This window comes from Hemitrygon akajei, chromosome 30 (assembly GCF_048418815.1).
Source record: "Hemitrygon akajei chromosome 30, sHemAka1.3, whole genome shotgun sequence".
Taxonomy (NCBI): Eukaryota; Metazoa; Chordata; class Chondrichthyes; order Myliobatiformes; family Dasyatidae; genus Hemitrygon; species Hemitrygon akajei.
Window position 1 is genome coordinate 3825610 of NC_133153.1, and position 17394 is coordinate 3843003.

Genomic DNA, 17394 nt, shown 5'->3' on the forward strand with positions numbered 1-17394 from the left:
GTATTTGATAAGGTACCCCATGCAAAGCTTATTGAGAAGGTAAGGAGGCATGGGATCCAAGGCGACATTGCATTGTGGATCCAGAACTGGCTTGCCCACAGAAGGCAAAGAGTGGTTGTAGATGGGTCATATTCTGCATGGAGGTATGTGACCAGTGGTGTGCCTCAGGGACTGTTCTGGGACCCCTACTCTTTGTGATTTTTATAAATGACCTGGATGAGGAATTGGAGGGATGGGTTAATAAATTTGCTGATGACACAAAGGTTGAGGGTGTTGTGGATAGTGTGGAGGGCTGTCAGAGGTTACAGAGGGACATTGATACGATGCAAAACTGGGCTGAGAAGTGGCAGATGGTGTTCAACCCAGACAAGTGTCAGGTGGTTTATTTTGGTAGGTCAGATATGATGGCAGAATATAGTATTAATGGGAATATTCTTGGCAGTTTGGAAGATCTGAAGGACCTTGGGGTCCAAGTCCATAGGACACTCAAAGCTACTGTGCAGGTTGACTTTGTGGTTAAGAAGGCATACTTAATGTATTGGCCTTCATCAATCATGGAATTGAGTTTAGGAGCCGAGAGGTAATGTTGCAGCTATATAGGACCCTGGTCAGACCGCACTTGGAGTACTGTGCTCAAATCTGGTCACCTCACTACAGGAAGGATGTGGAAGCCATAGAATGGGTGCTGAGGTTTCCGGTGACGTCGTCGTCGAGAATGGCAGCTTAAGTCACTAGCTCCTCTGGAAAAACGCGTATTAAGCCCCATTAACCCGTCAAACATAATATTTTTCAAAAAATATTTGAACTGAAAAGAGGAGCAAGAATGGGGAAAAGGAATGGAAATAAAAAAAAGTGACTCTGCGGAGCCTGTGTCCGAGAAGAGTGCAGCGAGCGGCTCTCTGACCCAACCGCGTGTGAGCGAGGCGGTCGCTGGGCCTCGTTCAGTCGAAGCGGCGAATATGTTCGAAATCCTAAAAGAAATAATGGAGGTCCAGAAAAGCAGCAGCTCCGTGATATTAAGGCAGAGCTCGTCAGCGTTAATCAAAAAATAGCGGTGGCAGAGACTCGAATTGAGAAGGTGGAAGATCACGTTCAAAACGTGGAACGGATACTGAGCAAGACAATAAAAATCATACATCACCAAGAAGGTAAACTGCTTGATCTGGAGGGAAGATCACGGCAGAAAAATATCAGAATCTACAACGTTCCCAAAGGAGCGGAAGGCTCGTCTATGATGGAGTTTGTCGGAAAGTTACTGCTGGACGCACTGGATCTTACCCCGGCTATGAAGCTGGAAATCAAGAGAACGCATCGCGCGCTAGTCCCAAAACCTACCCAGGATAGAATGCCATGATCAATTATAATTAAATTCCTTCGGCACAGCACCAAGGCAGAGATTCTACGAAGGGCCTGGGGTATGAAGAGAGTGTTTTTAGAGGATAAATTAATATATTTCGACCAAGATTACCCCCCCCCCCACCGTGGTCCTCCAGAAATGCAAAGAATACTCCAAAGTAAAATGAGTACTAAAGCAAAATAAGATTAGATTTCAAACTCCGTACCTTGCTAAACTTCGAGTGTTTTATGATAACGGGACGCAGTTGTACCAGACAGTGGAAGAGGCAACTACAGACATGAAGGCCAGAAGGTTGTCCGTCAGCATGACCAAAACGAAAGAAAGCCTGGCTCAGGAATTGTCTCGCTCGGCTTGGGAAATAGTGTGAGAATCGAGAAGGCAGGAGATGGGAGGAAGCCGAGAGAAACGTATCAGGAAGAGACCGGGAGTTTCCCAAAGATAGTCCTCACCCCTTTCAGAAGAGCCATAAGGTTTGGCTAACTTTAAAAATGCTGAGAAGCTAAACAGAAGCATAAGTACATGGTGATATACCTATCTCGAGAAATACTTATTATAATGTGGATTTCATATTACTTAGTTGTTATTCTTTATGCGCTCACTTACTCCTTTTCCCCACCAAATTGAGAATATATATACATATATGTATATGTGTGCATATATGTGTATGTGTGTAATGTGTGTGTGTGTGCATATATATATATGTGTGTTTATGCATGTATATGTATATATGTTTGTACATGTGTATGCATATATATATTGTTACGCCTGTGCCCCAACTCTGAGGGGCTGAAGGGTACAAAGTAGCCCCCCGCTTTTTGAGAATCGCAAGATCGCTATTAATTCAGGTCTGGGGACCCCAGAAATGAGAGAGAATCCTCATGGGTTTGGAATGTGTCCTGGCCTCCGCGATACAAAGCCATGGATAACGGCCATTGTCTCTTGGAGACGGAATTGTGTATTGAGTACTGTACTATTCATTGAAGCCCTCAGGGAATGACCAGAGGGGGCTGGTTGAGGGATTGCATCGTCCCAACCTGATTGACATCTGAGACCCCGTGAGTAAGGATAAAAGAGAGTCTGGGGAACAACCCCTTCAGACGCACCAGGAGAAATGCTAGAAATCCCGTGACAGCTTTTAATAGCGACAGCCGGTGGGGGGCCTGTGTGCGTCCTTTCCCATTGCCTGGGATTGGCGGGACTGACCACGGAAGAATGGCTTTAGCTCAAAGGAGAAACCACCACCAACGACATTTCGAAGGATCGACATCATAAAAAGGAAAAACTGGCAAGTTCTAAAAATCCGTCTCTCTCTCTCCAACCAAAAGCTGCAGCCTGAATGAACTAAAGTGACTTTTATATTTCCATCGGACAATACATTATCCCCTAGACAACGATAGAGCTATTTCTTATTGATTATTATTATACCCGTGCTTTTAGATTTAGTATTGACGACGTATATTATTTGTATGTTTGCATTGATATTATTTTTGTGTATTTTTATCAATAAATACTGTTAAAAATAGTACCATCAGACTTCAACGGACCTCCCTATCTTTGCTGGTAAGTGACCCAGTTACGGGGTATGTAACAATATATATTTGTGTGTGTGTGTGTATATAGCAGGAGTACACAGGGAAATCTTTTCTGTGTAATGGATTTGTTCACTGACTTTTATGAATACTGCATTTGGGGCCCTCAACTCACAAATAGGAGGGGTTATCCCCCACAGCTAGACATTTCCTCTAGTTCAATGGAGGGTCATTTACTAGAGACCTCAGCCTTGGAATCACACGTTCGTTGCTATTTTTGTTATTATTGGAGTTTCTTGGTTCTTATTAGTTCAGGGAGTAGATCGATTAAGTTTTATTCTAATTTCAATGATACAGTGACAGATAAATACAGATGGCTAAGGACAAGGTAAAATTCATTTCTTTTAATGTAAATGGGCTATTAAATCCAATCAAACGTAAGAGAATTTTATCCAAAATGAAAAATGAACAAGCCCATGTAGTATATTTACAGGAAACTCATTTAAGTGATAATGAGCATAAAAAACTAAAGAGAATGGGCTTCACTAATCTGTTTTTCTCCTCATATAAATCAGGACATAGGAGAGGAGTTGCTATTCTTATCTCAAGTAAGCTAAATTTTGAAAAAAATATTCAAAATGGGAGATAAAGAAGGCAGTGTGGCGACCCACTTTCTGCACAGGCGAACTGGCTCACAAATAGCCAGTGCGCGGGGGGAGACTTCGGTAATGCATTTCATCCCTAGCGCCCACCCTCTCTGGGCGGAAAAGACGTCAGAAGTGCATTACCAAATGCATTATCAGAAGTGCACTTCTCCCATTTCGAATATTTTTTCAAAATTTAGCTTATTTGAGATAAGTGGGTCGCCACAATGAAAAGGTTTCACCTCCCATTTTATGGGATACTCTGAAGGTGGTCTTAAGAGGGAAAATTATAGTGATATCTTCATATAAGAAAAAATAAGGAATAAAACAGAGGAATTACAAAATAGACTGAAGGAACTAGAGAAAAAACACAAATTGAATTTGACACAGGATACATTGGGGGAAAATAAAAGAATTAGGAATGAAATTAATAATTTGGCTACGCAAGAAATCAGGAAAAAATGTTTCTGACACAGACACATTATGAAAGTGGATTGAAATCTATGAAAATACTGGCGTGGAAACTGAAAAAGAAGATAGCAGAAAATACAATTCATAGAATTAGGGACCCAAGAATGAAAATGATAAAAAATAAGCTAAGTGAAATTCAAGAAGCTTTTCAAGTGTTTTACAAAACGCTATATTCCAAAGTTCCGGGGGAAGCATAACCCAAATTGACACCTTCTTGAATTCTCTAGAGTTACCCACTTTAAGCGAAGAACAATATAGAAGGATGACTGCTGACATAACTGAAGTTGAATTAAAAGCTGCAATTAGTAGGCTTAAATTAAGCAAGTCACCAGGATCAGATGGGTATATGGCAGAGTGGTACAAAGAATTTAAAAATGAGTTAATTCCTGTTTTACTCCCCACACTGAACTGGGCTCTAAAAAAGGCACAAATGCCACCCAGTTGGAAGGAAGCGATAATCTCAGCTATACCGAAAGAAGGCAAGGATAAAATGGAATGCGGGTCATTTAGACCAATATCCGTTCTTAATGTAGATGATAGGTTATTTACCTCCATCATGGCCAAACAGTTAGAGGAGTTTCTACCCATACCGATACGTAATGATCAGACAGGTTTTATACAACAATGCCAGACTCAAGACTTCACATTATGGATCATATACAAAAAAATAAAATCGAAGCAATAGTGATAAGCGTGGACGCTGAAAAAGCATTTGATTCGGTTAATTGGAATTTTCTTAACAGAGTTTTACATAGATTTGGTTTCCAAGACACAATTATGAAAACTATACAGACACTATATGACAATCCTACTGCTACGATTAAAATCAATGAATATTTATCAAATTTATAGTCTTACCCTAGAAAGTGGCACGAGACAGGGTTGTGCATGGTCACCACTACTCTTTGTGCTATATCTGGAACCATTAGCCCAATACATCAGACAAAATGAAGATATCAGGAGAATTACTATTAAAGGGACAGAGCATAAATTGGCTTGTTATGCGGATGACATTTTGATCTATCTAGGGCAACCAACATACTCTTTACCTAAATTGATGCACTCCTTTGAACAATATGGTCAATTATCAGGATACAAGATCAACATAGATAAAACCCAATTACTTTCATATTACTATAGCCCACCAAGAGAAATTGAAAGTCGATACCCCTGGGCATGGCACACAGAGTCTTTCAAATAGTTGGGCATCATTATGCCAAAAGATTTGGCAAAATTAACAATATGCAATTATCAGCCTCTATATAAAAAAATTAAGGAAGATGTGGCAAGATGGAGCCTGACTCCTTTTTTCAGTCTCAGTTCAAGGATTGAGTCTATTAAAATGAATATACTGCCCAGACTGTTATATCTCTTTCAGACCCTACCAATAGAGATTAATCAAAATCAATTCAATGAATGGAACAAGATGCTATCAAGGTATATTTGGCAGGGTAAAAGGCCTAGAATTCATCTCAAAACTTTGCAATTAGCAAAGGAAAAGTGAGGATGGGGTTTGCCTTCTCTTAGAGATTATTATTTTGCAGCACGGTTGAGAGCTGTGATATGTTGGTGCAACCCATCATATGACGCTCAATGCAAAAACATTGAGGAGCGGGTACTTCCCATCTCCATACAAGCAATTTTGGCTGATAACAGCCTGCAAAGGTACATAAATACTATTGATAACCCATGGGTGAAATTGACTCTTAAAATATGGAAAACCACTATAAAAGAATATAATCTAGAGGGAGATATTGCAATTCTTAAATGGTGTGCATGTGACTCGGATTTTACACCAAATAAATTGGATGCTAGATTTAAGGACTGGACAGCTAAAGGAATAACAGTTCTTTGCAACATAATGAAAGAAGGAACACTGTTCAGTTTTGAAATGCTTAAAGAGAAACACTTATTAGAAAAACAAGATTTTTATCGGTATTTACAGATGCGACAATATGTTAATAAGACGCTTAAAAATGTAACCAAGGCAAATACATGCTTGATAGAGCTCTTTAGAAAAGCATATAATTCAGATAATGGTAGTAGAATCATTTCAAGCATGTATAAGGGGTTGTCAAATCTTAAAACACATTCGACTTCATACATTATGGGAGTAGGAAGGAGGGATAATTATATCTGAGGAAGAATGGACAACAATATGGAGATATCAATGGAAGTGTACCAATTCACAGAAATGGAGGGAGTTTGGATGGAAAAACTTGATAAGATATTTTATTACACCCTCTCAGAAATCCCATTATGATAGTAACCTCCTCGTTTGCTGGAGAAATTGTGGAAATCAAAATGCAAATTATTATCATATTTTTTGGGACTGCCCTGCTATCAAAAACTATTGGAGGGGGATACACAATGCCCTACAAGACATCTTTAAATGTGAAATACCCTTGGAGAGTAAGACCATATATTTTAGATATATACCTCAAGAATGGTTGAAAAGAGATAAATATTTAATGAATATACTGTTGGTGGCTGGTAAAAAGACTCTTACTAGGAAATGGTTATCACAAGAGAGCCCAACTTTAAATACATGGATGGAAATTACAATGGACATTTACAAAATGGAGAACAGCATCTGTTAATCATAAGCTGGAACAATTTGATTCATACTGGGAAAAATGGTTTAATTACATAATGCCTCGTAGGCCTGATTTTATTCTCACAAATCAATGAATCTGTTGTAAAAAAAGAGATCACTCCCTACTTGTACATAGTTCCTTCCTTTTGCTTGTTTTTTCTTTTCACTCTTTTCTATATGTGTATACCTCAGATAAATACTTTGTGGAGATTTGTGATATATATGATTATATGATGTGTATGTACAATGTCTGAAATACATCTTATGGAAATGTTTGTTTGATGAACTTCAATAAAAAAATAAATCACAAAAAAAGAAAGGGTGCAGAGGAGATTTGCAAGGGTGTTGCCTGGAATGGGGAGCATGCCTTATGACAATAGTTTGCGTGAACTCAGCCTTTTCTCCTTGCAGTGGTGGAGGATGAGGGGTGACCTAATAGAGGTACATAAGGTGATTGATCGTGTGGACAGTCAGAGGCCTTTTCCCAGTGCTAATATGAGAGGGCACAGTTTTAAGGTGCTTGGAAGTATGTACAGAGGAGATGTCAAGGGTAAGTTTTTCTTATGCAGAGAGTGGTGAGTGCGTGGAATGGGCTGCTAGTGACTATGGTGGAGGTGGATACGATAGGGTCTTTTAAGAGACTCTTTGATAGATACATGGAGCTTAGAAAAATAGAGGGCTATGGGTAACCCTAGGTAATTTCTAAAGTAAGTACATGTTCGCCACTGAGAGACCTGACATCTGACCAGGTTCATTTCCCAATACCAGATCAAGTACAGCCTCTCCTCTTCTAGGCTTATCTACATATTGTGTGAGGAAACCTTCCTAAACACACCTAAAAAACTCCACCCCATCTAAACCCCTTGCTCTAGAGCGATGCCAATCAATATTTGGGAAATTAAAATCTCACACCTGCTATTATTGCATCTTTCCAGAATCTGTCTCCCTATCTGCTCCTCGATGTCCCTGTTACTATTGAGTGGTCTATAAAAACACCCAGTAGAGTTATTGACCCCTTGCTGTTCCTAACTTCCACCGACAGAGACTCCCTCCATGACTCCCTCCTTTTCTGCAGCCCTGACACTATTTCTGATCAGCAGTGCCATGCCCCCACCTCTGTTGCCTCCCTCCTTGCCTTTCTGAAATATCTAAAGCCTGGTACACTAAGTAGCCATTCCTGCCCCTGAGCCATCCAAGTCTCTGTAATGGCCTCAACATCATAGTTCCAAGTACTGATCCACTCTCTAAGCTCATCTGCTTTGTTCACAATACTCCTTGCATTAAAATAGACACATCTCAAACCTTCGGTCTGAGCGTGTCCCTTCTCTATCACCTGCCTATCCTCCTTCTCACACTGTCTACAAGCTTTCTCAATTAGTGAGCCAACCACCCTTTCCCAACCAGGGAAATATGAATCCCTGCCCCCTGCTCTAATCCTTCAGCCATGCATTTATCCTCCACCTCACTCTATTCCTACACTCACTGTTGCATGGCACAGGCAGTAATCCCGAGACCCTGCTTTGAGGTCCTGCTTCTCAACTTCCTTCCTAACTCCCCATAGTCTGTTTTCAGGACCTCCTTCCTTTTCCTACCTATGTCATTGGTACCAATATGTTCCATGACCTCTGGCTGTTCTCCTTCCCACTTCAGGATGTCATGGATGTGATCAGAAACATCCTGGACCCTGGCACCTGGGAGGCAAACTACCATTGTTGTTTCTTCCCTGCGTCCACAGAATCACCTGTCTGATCCCCTAACTATAGAGTCTCCTGTCACTGCTGCCATCCTCTTCCTTTCTCTGCCCTTCTGAGCCGCAGGGCTAGATTCTGTTGCTCCCCCCAGGTGGTCATACTCCCTCAACAGTATTCAAACAGGAGTACTTATTGTCAAGGGGGACAGGCATTGGGGTATTCTCTAGTATCTGACTCTTGTTTTTCCCTCTCCTGACTGTTACCCACTTATCTGTCTCCCCAGGCCCCGGTATGACTACCTGCCTATAGCTCCTCTCTATCACCTCCTCACTTTCCCTGACCAGACGAAGGTCATCGAGCTGCATCTCCAGTTCGCTAACCCAGTCCCTAAGGAGCTGCAGCTCGATGTACCTGGTGCAGATGTGGCTGTCCAGGAGGCTGGGACACCCAGCCTCTGACACCCAGTGCAGAAGCATGAGATTGGGCTTTGGAGCATGGTAAGGACAGAAAAGGGTAGTTGATTCATTATTGCCTGCCTTGCACCGCCTGCTAATATGTTTTGTCATGTAGTCTCCACCGTCCCTTCCGTGTTTCATTTATCACACACATGATAGAAGTATACAGTCTATTCATGATAGAAAGATATCAGAATCATTTTTTTGGTAATTAAAATTGAACAGTGTGGCATTACGTTCTGCTTGAGGGAATATAAAATTACCTTTATTGTGGCCAGTACAACCTCCATTATTGCACATTGGCGTGGACTGAGACTTCTCACCTCTTCCCGAATCACATGTTCCTAATTGAGGTGCAGTAAAGGAAAACATGTTCAAGTAATGTTTCAAAATAATACGATCAAAAGAATTATCACCTTACTAAAGAAATAAGTAACTAACTATAATATCACAAACAAGATGCCGAAAATCCGAGCAACACACGCAAAGTGTTGAAGGAACTCAGCGGGCCAGGCAGCATCTATGGAATAAAGTAGTCAACGTTTTGGGCCGAAACATCAGCTGTACTTTTTTCCATAGATGCTGTATGGCCTGCTGAGTTCCTCCAGCATTTTGTGTGTGTAACTAACTATAACATTACTGTTACTGGCCACAGTTAATGAAACTAGCATATCAGGTAAGCAGTCAATGTCTACCTCTCAACGAGCTTGACAGCATTTATTATGAGCTAAGTATGACTTGAGATTCAGTGTTGGAGAGTGAAACAACACAGAAACAGATCTGTTGGCTCAACTTGTACATGCTGACCAAGCTGCCTACCAGGGTTACATCATCATAAAATCTGTTGGAGTACTTCTTTATCTTATCTGACAAGGATAACTCATATTCCTTCTTTGTACTTCAACTTTAGCATCCTTTATATTCCTCAATGACCCTGCTTATATATCATATTTTTCCTGAACTTAGCCTCAAAATCATTCAACCAAGTTTCCTTAATCCTGCCCAGCCTTGCCATTCACTTCAAAAGGAACATGTTTACCTTGAATTCTCCTTATCTCACTTTCAAAAGCCCCCCACTTTCCAGATATCCCTTACCTGGAAACAGCCTCTTCCAATTAACAATTACACGATCCTGTCTAATGCCATCAAAATTAGCCTTGCCCCAATTTATGGTTTCAACATGTGTACTAGTGCTGCCTTTTTCCATATCTAATTTAAACCCAAGGTGCTCCCCCATCGACAGACACTTGCTTTGCCTCATTTCCCAACACAAGGTTGAGTGTTGCCCCTTCTATAGTAGGATCATCTATATATTGCTTCCCTGAACACACTATTCTTACTGAGCAGTATTACAATTCACATCCTTTTTTACCTATACAGCTATCATAGTTGTAAGTAGGAACCTTGAGGTCCTTGACAAGATGACGAATGTGAGTGATGAAGATAGAGCTGTGGATGTTGTCTACATGGATTTTAGTAATGTGTTTGACGAGGTCTCCATGGGAGGCTCATCCAGAAGATTAAGATGCATGGGATCAATGGTGAAATGGACACAGAACTGGCCTGCCCATAGAAGACGGGGTAATGGTCAAAGAGATTTACTATAGCTGGAGATCTGTGATTAGTGGTGTTCCACAGGGATCTGTACTGGAACCTCTGCTGTTTGTGATATACAGTAAATACGTGACTGGATGAAAATATAGAAGGGAGGATTATCAAGCTTGCAGATGATACAAGGATTGGCAGTGTTGTGGATAACAGATGACTGGCAAAGAATATAGTGGAATATAGATTAGTATATAGATGGAGAAATAGCAGTTGGAGTTTAATCCAAAGAATTGTGAGGTCATTTTGGTAGGTCAAATGTTAAGAAACAGTACACTGTTAATGTCAGGCAGGACCTTACCAGCAGAGGGATCTTGGGGTCCAAGTTCATAGCTCCCTGAAAATGGCTACACAGCTTGATAGGGTGGTTAGGGCTTATTAGTTGAGGCAGAGTTCAAAGGTCAGGAAGTTATGTTGCAGTTTTATAAAACTCCAGTTAGGCTGCATCTGGCATATTGCATTTAACTTTGGTTACCTCACAATAGGAAGGATGTTGAGGCTTTGGAGAGGGTGCAGAAGAGGTTTACCAGGATGCTGCCTGGTTTAGAGGGCATGTGCTATTTCGAGAGGCTGGATAAACTTGGGTTGTTTTCTCTGGAGTGCCAGAGAATGAGGGGAGATCTGATAGAGGTTTAAAGGTTATGAGAGGGTAGACAGGGGAGACAGACAGTATCTATTTTCCAGGGTTGTAATGTCTCGTATTGAAGGGCATGCATTTAATGTGAGGGGGTCATTTAAGCGAGATACAAGGGACAAGTCTTTTTTATATACAGAGAGTGTTTAGTGCCTGGAATGCACTGCCTGGGCTAATGGTAGAGGCAACTACATTATGGACTTTCAAGAGATGTTTAGATAGGCACATGAATAGGAGGGAAATGAAAGGTTATGTGCTGTACTGTTCTATGTTCTATGTTCCAACTGTATCCCAGAACATTAAGCTGCAGGTCCTACCCGCCCCTTAACCATGTTTTTGAAATAGTTAACATATCATGATTCCATGTGCAAGTCAATGCCCTGAGCTTATTTACCTCATCTCTTAGTTTTTTTTCATTAAAATAAATACAGTTTAGCCTGTTCAACCTAATGGACTTGATTACTTTAACTTCTATATTTATTTCCACTTTCCAACCAACATGTTACACTCCTACTTTAAGCCCCTTATTTTCCTCACAGATTTGCTTAAACACATTTTACAGGTAATATCACTTTCAGAGAAAGCAGGTGCACACATACACATATACTTACAATATAAAAGGAATGCTAGAGGTACTCAACTGAACCTTAGTTACTCATTTTTACTTATTTAAAGTTTAGCTTAACTTAACACATTCTATATAACTAGACTAGAGTTTTGTTTCAAGATTTACCTTCTGCATTAGTTCAAGCTTTTCTAAATTATTCGGAATTACAAAAATGTTCTTTTCACTGTTGTTAGAATAACTGCTTTTCTATAAAAATATAAATACAGTAAGTGGACCTTGTTCTGGTAATCTAAATGTTTTGTCTGAATTCTGGGGAATGCATCCTTTGAACACTTAACAGTTTCTACCTTCAAAGTCATGTTTATTTGCTGTAATTCAAGATAAAACATATTTTGACAGGGGCATTTTAAATTGTAATTAACAATGCCTATCCACATCATTTTAAAAGAAACATGTTGATGAGCCACATTCAGTTTAGTGAATCCTTGGAATTGTTGAGATCTACAGTATAGTTAATTGAGGAATTGATAGTTGATATGACGTATGTGTCTGGATATTAAGAGCAGACCAGTTAGAAATAACTAGAAAGGTCTTGAATCACACCCAATACATTCATATTGATACCTTCAGCTTTGATAGTTGGCCCAAGTCCTTCGCTGCACTCAATATCATTTGTGCTCCCTAGAAAAGAAACAAGATTAAAATGGAGCAGTGAGTATAAAACTGTAGACATCAAAGAAAAGCTGTTCAATAATGGTGCTTATTTGGAGAAAAAAAATAATGATGAGTTTGCAGAATGTGACCTTCTTAAGACAAACAACAGATAGACTAAAGTTCTGAACACCGAGGAATAATAATCGATACCATATTAATTGATGGCAGGCATGCAGCAAATAAGTTTTTCCTGCATTACTAGGACAAAATCCAGAAGACAAATTCCACCACATTATATTGTCTAAAAAAAAATGTGCTACTTAAAATCAGTATTTGCCATAGAATAATAGTGAACCATTCTAAGTCAAAAGTGAATCTCTTCTCAGTTGAAGGGGTGCTTTGCCTTTATTATCAAAGGGGAAAAAAATCAAAAGTATAAACAGAAAAGCACTTCAGGTCTACTGAAAAACTTATGACTCAAAGTTAACCTTGTTTCTCCTCCACAACTGCTGCCTCACTACCTGAGTATTTCCACTATTTGTAGCATTTTGCATGCAAAACATTTCCCTGTTTTACTTTAAACTGGACAATTGAACCATTGTGAGATGATTTTACATTGGTTTTCATGATACTTCATCACGTGTGAGGTCTTCAAGGGTTGCATAACATGGCAGTGTTCTACGAGGCTGTGGTGGCTAGTGCTATCATGTTTGCTGTTGTGTGCTGGGGCAGTAGGCTGAGGGTAGCAGACATCAACAGAATCAACAAACTCATTCGTAAGGCCAGTGATGTTGTGGGGGTGGAACTGGACTCTCTGACGGTGGTGTCTGAAAAGAGGATGCTGTCCAAGTTGAATGCCATCTTGGACGATGTCTCCCATCCACTCCATAATGTACTGGTTAGGCACAGGAGTACGTTCAGCCAGAGACTCATTCCACCGAGATGTAACACTGAGCGTCATAGGAAGTCATTCCTACCTGTGGCCATCAAACTTTACAACTCCTCCCTCGGAGTGTCAGACACCCTGAGCCAATAGGCTGGTCCTGGACTAATTTCCACTTGGCATGATTAACTTATTATTATTTAATTATTTATGATTTCATATTGCTATATTTTTTCACTATTCTTGGTTGGTACGGCTGTAACGAAACCCAATTTCCCTCGGGATCAATAAAGTATGTCTGTCTGTCTGTCAGTGGTCCACATATTTTGTGTACAGTAATAAATTGTGCATTCACATTAAAAAGAGAGTTTTTAAATATAAAATTAGGTTATGAATAATTATATGCTAACTGCTGTATTCAATCAGCAACTGAGTGCCAGACTGAGGACAGCACATTCAGTGTTTTAACCCCAACATATCCACCTGTCCATGCATTCTTCTGAGATTGATGCTTATGCCATGTTCCCTTCTGTCAAGTAAAAGTTAAAGCGGCCCAGTGTTTACACAAAATTTGACCTCAATTTTATTCAGGAAGGGAAATGAACATAGAACATAGAACAGTACAGCATATTACAGGCCTTTCGGCCCACAATGTTGTGCCGACCCTCAAACCCTGCCTCCCATCTAACCCCCCATCTTAAAATCCACCATATACCTGTCTAGTAGTCTCTTAAATTTCACTAGTGTATCTGCCTCCACCATTGACTCAGGCAGTGCATTCCACACACCAACCACTCTCTGAGTGAAAAACCTTTCTCTAATATCCCCCTTGAACTTTCCTCCCCTTACCTTAAAGCCATGTCCTCTTGTACTGAGCAGTGGTGCCCTGGGGAAAAGGTGCTGCCTATCCACTCTATTTATCCCTCTTAATATCCTGTACACCTCTATCATGTCTCCTCTCATCCTCCTTCTCTCCAAAGAGTAAAGCCCTAGCTCCCTTAATCTCTGATCATAATCCATACTCTCTAAACCAGGCAACATCCTGGCAAATCTCCTCTGTACCCTTTCCAATACTTCCACATCCTTCCTATGGTGAAGCGACCAGAACTGGACACAGTACTCCAAGTGTGGCCTAACCACAGTTTTATAGAGCTGCAATATTACATCATGACTCTTAAACTCTATCTCTTGACTTATGAAAGCTTTCTTAACTACCCTATGAGATAAGTCACTACCCTGTGAGGCAACTTTCAGGGATCTGTGGACATGTACTCCCAGATCCCTCTGCTCCTCCACACTACCAAGTATCCTGAAATGAGGATCAGCATGATGCACAGTAAAGACTCATGTCAATTGAAGATCAAGTTGTGGAGATAGTTTGGACAATGGTGCATCATTGCATCATTTGTGCTTGTTTTCATTTCTCAAAGATCTAATTTGGGTTTGTTCTGCTTGGTGGCACAATAATATCAGCGCCAGACTCCGGAGCAAAGGTTCCTGAGTTCGAATCCAAGTTGGGTTGAGTGTCAAGCTAGCAACTTGGCCTCGTAAAAACAAGAATAGCTTGCTACAGAAACACCATCATGACGGTGCCTTGATAACTCCACTGCCAAGTTAAGGACTATTCTTCTTCTTCTTCTTTTTAACTTGGGTTTCTTCACTTCTCATATCACAGATCACCCCTCAGCAGTATCCTCCAAAAACAGTTTCTGATGACACCTTGCTTAACCTGCTGAGATACTTCAACAGATTGCTTGCTGCCTTGCTTTGGCACACTCTCACTCAGCGCTACCATTTTCACTAAGTTATTAGACTAAATTTCCATTAATTAATACTGACTCAACAAAAAACTCCTCCAGTTAAATACGGGAAATATTGTAGTCTTTATTTTCAGTTCCTGCCATGGATCCAACCCAACCCTTCTGAATCAACATCTTGGGTTTATCTGCTACTGAAATTCTCATCCATACACTTGCTATATCTAGAGCCGATAATTCAAAATTGAAAGTGCATTTATTATCAAAGTGTGCAACCTTGAGTGTCAGAATCAGGTTTATTATCACTGGCATGTGATGTGAAATTTGTTAACTTAGCAGCAGCAGTTCAATGTAATACATAATAGAAACATAGAAAAACTACAGCGCAATACAGACCCTTCGGCCCACAAATTTCTGCCGAATATGTCCCTACCTTAGAAATTACTAGGCTGACCCATAGCCCTCTATTTTTCTAAGCTCTATGTACCTATCCAAAAGTCTCTGAAATGACCCAATCATATCCACCTCCACCACCTTTGCCGGCAGCCCATTCCATGCAGTCACCACTCTCTGAGTAAAAAACTTACCCCTGACATTTCCTCTGTACCTACTCCCCAGCACCTTAAACCTGTGTCCTCTTGTAGCAACCATTTCAGCCCTGAGAAAAAAGCCTCTAGCTATCCACACAATCAATGTCTCTCATCATCTTATACACCTCTATCAGATCACCTCTCATCCTCCGTTCCTCCAAGGAGAAAAGGCCAAGTTCACTCAACCTATTCTCATAAGGCATGCTCCCCAATCCAGGAAACATCCTTGTAAATCTCCTCTGCACCCTTTCTATGGCTTCCACATCCTTCCTGTAGTAAGGTGACCAGAACTGAGCACAGTTCTCTAAGTGGGATCTGACCAGGGTCCTATATAGCTGCAACATTACCTCTCGGCTCCTAAATTCAATTCCAGGATTGATGAAGGCCAATACACCATACGCCTTCTTAACCACAGAGTCAACCTTTGCAGCTGCTTTGCGTGTCCTAAGGACTCAGACTCCAAGATCCCTCTGATCCTCCACACCCGAGAGTCTTACCATTAATACTATATTCTGCCGTCATATTTGACCTACCAAAATGAACCACTTCACACTTATCTGGGTTGAACTCCAGCTGCCACTTCTCAGCCCAGTTTTGCATTCTATTAATGTCTTGCTGTAATCTCTGACAGCCCTCCACACTATCCACAACACCTCTAACCTTTGTGTCGCCAGCAAACTTACTAACCCATCCCTCCACTTCCTCATCCAGGTCATTTATAAAAATCACGAAGAGTAAGGGTCCCAGAACAGATCCCTGAGACATACCACTTGTCACTGACCTCCATGCAGAATATGACCCATCTATAAGCACTCTTTGCCTTCTGAGGGCAAGCCAGTTCTGGACCCACAAAGCAATGTCCCCTTGGATCCCATGCCTCCTTACTTTCTCAATAAGCCTTGCATGGGGTATCTTATCAAATGCTTTGCTGAAATCCATATACACTACATCTACTGCTCTTCCATTATCAATGTGTTTAGTGACATCCTCAAAAAATTCAATCAGGCTCATAAGGCACGACCAGCCCTTGACAAAGCCATGCTGACTATTCCTAATCATATTAAACCTCTCCAAATGTTCATAAATCCTGCCTCTCAGGATCTTCTCCATCAACTTACTGACCATTGAAGTAAGATTCAGTAGTCTATAGTTTCCTGGGCAATCTCTACTCCCTTTCTTGAATAAAGGAACAACATCTGCAGCCCACCAATCCTCCAGAACCTCTCCCGTCCCCATTGATGATGCAAAGATCATCGCCAGAGGCTCAGCAATCTCCTCCCTTGCCTCCAACAGTAGCCTGGGGTACATCTCATCCAATCCCGGTGACTTATCCAACTTGATGCTTTCCAAAAACTCCAGCACATCCTCTTTCTTAATGTTTACATGCTCAAGCTTTTCAGTCTGCTGCAAGTCATCACTACAATCACCAAGATCCTTTTCCATAGTGAATACCGAAGTAAAGTATTCATTAAGTACCTCTGCTGTTTCCTCTGGTTCCATACACACTTTCCCACTGTCACACTTGATAGGTCCTATTCTTTACGCCTTATCCTCTTGCTCTTCACAGACTTGTAGAATGCCCTGGGGTTTTCCTTAATCCTGCCCGCCAAGGCCTTCTCTTGGCCCCTTCTGGCTCTCCTTATTTCCTTCTTAACTCCTTCCTAGTAGCCTTATAATCTTCTAGATCTCTAACAATACCTAGCTCTCTGAACCTTTTGTAAGCTTTTCTTTTTGACTAGATTTATTACAGCCTTTGTATACCACAGTTCCTGTACCCTACCATAAGAACTGTGTCTCATTGGAACATACCTATGCAGAACTCCACTCAAATATCCCCTGAACATTTGCCACATCTCTTCCATACTTTTCCCTGAGAACATCTGTTTCCAATTTAAGCTTCCAATTTCCTGCCTGATAGCCTCATAATTCCCCTTACTCTAATTAAACACTTTTCTAACTT

At 40.8% G+C, this 17394-nt stretch overlaps 1 protein-coding gene across 1 annotated transcript in view; it reads right to left on the reverse strand.

The window, feature by feature from the left end:
• The window catches only part of LOC140718759 (protein unc-13 homolog C-like), a 337501-nt gene that overhangs the window by 54196 nt on the left and 265911 nt on the right, over nucleotides 1-17394 (reverse strand). Inside the window, exons 18-19 of the mRNA XM_073032872.1 lie at nucleotides 12175-12231; nucleotides 9007-9087 (exon numbers count right to left, since the gene is read on the reverse strand). Of these exons, the coding sequence (XP_072888973.1) occupies nucleotides 9007-9087; nucleotides 12175-12231 (138 nt within the window). The remainder of the gene's footprint in view (nucleotides 1-9006; nucleotides 9088-12174; nucleotides 12232-17394) is intronic.